Source organism: Arachis ipaensis, chromosome B03 (assembly GCF_000816755.2).
Source record: "Arachis ipaensis cultivar K30076 chromosome B03, Araip1.1, whole genome shotgun sequence".
Lineage (NCBI taxonomy): Eukaryota > Viridiplantae > Streptophyta > Magnoliopsida > Fabales > Fabaceae > Arachis > Arachis ipaensis.
Genome location: NC_029787.2, coordinates 1,812,751 through 1,817,000, shown reverse-complemented (window position 1 = coordinate 1,817,000; position 4,250 = coordinate 1,812,751). Strand labels below are relative to the sequence as shown.

Below are 4,250 nucleotides of genomic sequence, written 5' to 3'. Positions count from 1 at the left end.
TAAACATATACTTTTATTTTATTAGTTCAAAGACAAATCTATTATTTTTTTTCAAAAATAAAAATAAAAATAAAAATAAAAATATTGATATAAAGGTAAAGCCAAAGAGATCCAAATAATAAAGAAATAAAATAAAAATAAAAATAAGGTATTCATAACACATATCATGACTGTTAATCATTATTACAACACTAAAGTTTTACATTACAAATGCTCTTTAATTCCTAGCAAGGACTAAAAGAGCTAGCTAGTATAGCACAAACACCATATCTTATAATGACTATATATATCCCATAAAATCAACACTAAAAATAAATTATTTCTGTCTCATACATCAAACTGACACAACATAATACAAAGTATTTAAAAGTGCCTTTGGTTTGTATTTTTATTTTTTGTTTTTTGTATTTTCTATTTTTATAATTTTATGAAAAAAAAATTATGAAAACAAAAAAAAATAATTTTATTGTTTTCATTATTTTTTTTTTCACAAAATTTTAAAAACAGAAAATATTAAAAATAAAAATACAAACCAAACACATCTGTTATTATTACTACTCGACGCAACAACGATACATAAAGTACTTCTCCATTTGGCGGCCGCATTCGGCGCAAACGACCTTCTGAGGTATGCCGCCGGTGCTACCGGGGAGTATGAGGCGGTTGCAGTGGTGAGGGGTGTGAAGCTGATCAAGATAATCCTTGAGAGCTTGGACCAAACCAAGCTTATCAATGTTCTCCTTCCATTTATCAAATTCCAACAAGCTTGTTAGGGCAGTGTCACCTTTGGCTCTAGCCATTTCTGATGCACCCCTACAAAATATAGCCCAACCTTGATCGCTACCATCAAAGCTAAGCACAGTCATCACCTGTCATATTTTATAAAAAAATAAAAAAAGAATTATAAAAATAGAATGTTCAAGAGTTACTATATGAAAAATTTTAGGTGGCCAACACTTTTTTTATATGGTATGAGTGAATACCCTATCCGATTTCTGATAATTATTTCGAAAGGATAACGAGGCCTTTAAAAAAAAAAATATCCAATTTGGTCCTTGATCTTTTTTCTTTGGGACTTATTAGTCCCTGTACCAAAAAAAATAACATTGATTTTTTTTTGCACAGGGACCTCGTTGTCCTTTCGAGATAATTGTCAGGAGTCGGATTGGATTTTTTTTTTCAAAGATCTCGTTGTCTTTCGAAGTAATTGTCAAAAACTGTTTTGAGTTTTTCTCTAACATTTTTGAAATAGAAAAACTAGTAAAGCAAATAAGAAAAAGAAAATGTTTAGTCCTTTGATATAATTTCTTAGATATAATTAAATTAAAATAGGTTGATGATAAACCTATTTTGATCTAGACAAAAAAATACACACAAGTTAATTTGATCTCTAAAATGACTTAATACGAGTCAAATTAACGTATTGATAAATTATTGTTCACCAGAAATCGAAAATATAATATACAACAAATTTTATCTCGTAGTTATTTTTAGTGATCACACATCATTNAAAAAGGTAAAATAATAAAAAAATTAACTTGATTTGTGCTAGTATTTTAATTTTTAAAAATAAATTGAGTTATTAATTTTAATTTAAATGATTAAATTAATTTATATGCGATTTTTCAGAAACTATTTTTTAGCATTAACCAATTTAACCTAATTAATTTTTTTGGTAACATATCATCACCTCACTCATGATTTCATCATTCTCCACTGTTCTTCCATGCTGTAACTTTGAGTAAAGCATGCTCTCCAACCTGTGTGAAACAAATTCAAATATAAGTATTAAATAAAAAAATTAATGATTAATTCAATAAAGAGAAAAGGATAAATAGGTCCTGACCTTTTGTTTCGCGGACATTTTTGTTCCTAATCATTGAAAAATACTTTTAAGTTCCTAACCTTCACAAAACTTAGACGGATCAGTCCCTCCGTCCAAATGCCTCTATCAGGGACTGATCCGTCCAAGTTTTGTGAATGAAGTTCAGAGACTTAAAAGTATTTTTTAATGGTCAAAGACGAAAATATCCGTAGGACAAAAGGTCAATGATCTATTTGTCATTTTCTCTTAAATAAATTTGAAAAGTGTTTATGAATCATATATAGCAACAAACCTTGCCCAAAAGAACCAAATTGAAGTCACATTAGGCCAATAGTAGCTGAACTTCCTTGTGGCAAATGTGTTGATCATTTTCTGCATCCTCTCCTTGGCATTGCTCTTCCCCACATAAACCATCTCTAGCTCGAATCCGCCGGCTTTCGCAACGCTAAGTGCGGCCGTCGTGAATTTTGAAATCCATTCAAGGTCTTCACCTCCATACAGGCATATGAATTTGCCTTCAGTTACACGTTAGAAATATATTAAATAACATATATATGTATTTAAACACAAATATATAGTAAGTAATTTAGTGACTAATTTTTATATATATAGAATTTTGATTACCCGATACAAGATGACCAAAAAATGACAGTAGAAATTGGTTTAATTACGCTGTTAGTCTCTATAGTTTTGCAAAATTTTCAATTAGATCCCTATACTTTTTTTCCTTTTAATTGGGTCCCTGCACCATTTTTTTTTCAATTAGGTCCCTCTTAGTAGTAATCGGCTTAATTTTATAGGGACCCAACTAAAAAAAAATTGGTACAGGGACCTAAATAAAAGGAAAAAAAAAATGTATGGACCCAATTAAAAAAAATGGTGCAATGACAAGTATTTACCCATTCCAAGACACTAGGGTCAATGCCATCAACAAGAAGCTCAAGACTCCAAATCTCTTGCTTCCACATAGACTCTTCTTTCTCTCTTGTGAAAGGGAAAGCCAAGTTACCCCAAATCCAAATCATATGAATTGCATTTGGTGAAGACAACCTCCCTTGTGGATCAAGTGCAACAACAATGGCTTTCTTTGTAAAGTTCCAAACTTCTTTTATGTACTTTATAACTGATGGCTCAATTATGAATGGGTCTCTAACACTATACCATGCCATCATTGATTGCAAGTACTCAAACTTTTGATTGGCTGCTTCATTCCATGAAGATTTCTCCACAACTGGGATCCACACCATTTCATAGTGTCCTTCACCTCTTGCTTTTGCATCTTTGTATAAGTTGTCAAGAACCATTATCTCTTCTTGTGATAGGTCAAGATCTGATATTAGAAGTAGCACATGCTTCCTCCTTAGGATTTCAAGACTAGTCTGGAATTTCAATAAGTCAAATTTTACTTTTAGCGACGGATTCAGAAAATTTTACATAATTTTTATTTTAACGTGAAAGTAAATGTAATATAATAATGAGCGAGAATAGTCACAAAAAAAAATTAAAAAAAATGACAAAAAATAGTTAAAATTTGTTTTATTTAATATTAATTAACTATTATAATAATTAATAAATATTAAATAAGATAAATTTTAACCATTTATTTTGTTTCTCTAGTATTACTGTAACAAAAGAAGGGCTGGTTGTAACTTGCAAGTTTAATTACTAGATTATATAATTAATGTATACATACCTTTGTTTTGGTAGTTCCATCAATGAGTGGAGGAAAATCATCCTTGGCATATATCAATGCTCTGAGGATTTTCATGTTGTCTATGTGGACTGTCTCAAATAAACGGACCAGATTGTGGAAGGCCTCTATTTGCATCCTTTCCTCTGCACAAATTAAATTAAATTTCTTAATATCTTCATTAATTAATCAGTAATTATATATTTAATTTGGTTATAATTATATATATATACCTATGGCTCGATAGCATTGATCCAATTGATTATTGAGGTGCTCATATATACTAGCCATTTTGTGAGCAAGGCTAGATAATTCCCATGCCTCTGTGGCTGATGACATCGACCTGTAAAATATTATACACATAAATAATTTGATTTGTATTTTCATTTTTTAAATAAAATATAATAAAAAAAGTAAAAATAATAAAATATATATAATGGAATTGATATTAATTTGATTTTTAAATTAAATTCGTCGTTTGAAATACATATAAAATGAGAATTAATTTGATTTGTAAATCCATATGAGATTTATATTATAATTAAGATAAAATAACTAATTGTAATAAGATGGTATTTTTACACTTTAAATATTGATATAAAAGAGAGTGATTTTCAATAATTCAAATTAAATTAATTATCATTATATTACAATCCAAACATAAATATTGATTTGTAGATTAATTTAGTTCACATTTTACATGATTAATTCCAAACACAATATATATAGTTAATT

The 4,250-nt window shown here is 28.9% G+C and overlaps 1 protein-coding gene across 1 annotated transcript in view; it reads right to left on the bottom strand.

Annotated features, from left to right (window-relative positions):
- LOC107629359 (protein SIEVE ELEMENT OCCLUSION B) overlaps positions 139-4,250 on the bottom strand; it is a 12,728-nt gene continuing 8,616 nt past the window's right edge. The window contains exons 4-9 of the mRNA XM_016332136.2: positions 3,749-3,858; positions 3,519-3,661; positions 2,725-3,204; positions 2,118-2,350; positions 1,691-1,760; positions 139-869 (exon numbers count right to left, since the gene is read on the bottom strand). Coding sequence (XP_016187622.1) covers positions 555-869; positions 1,691-1,760; positions 2,118-2,350; positions 2,725-3,204; positions 3,519-3,661; positions 3,749-3,858 — 1,351 coding nt within the window. The 3' untranslated portion in view covers positions 139-554. The remainder of the gene's footprint in view (positions 870-1,690; positions 1,761-2,117; positions 2,351-2,724; positions 3,205-3,518; positions 3,662-3,748; positions 3,859-4,250) is intronic.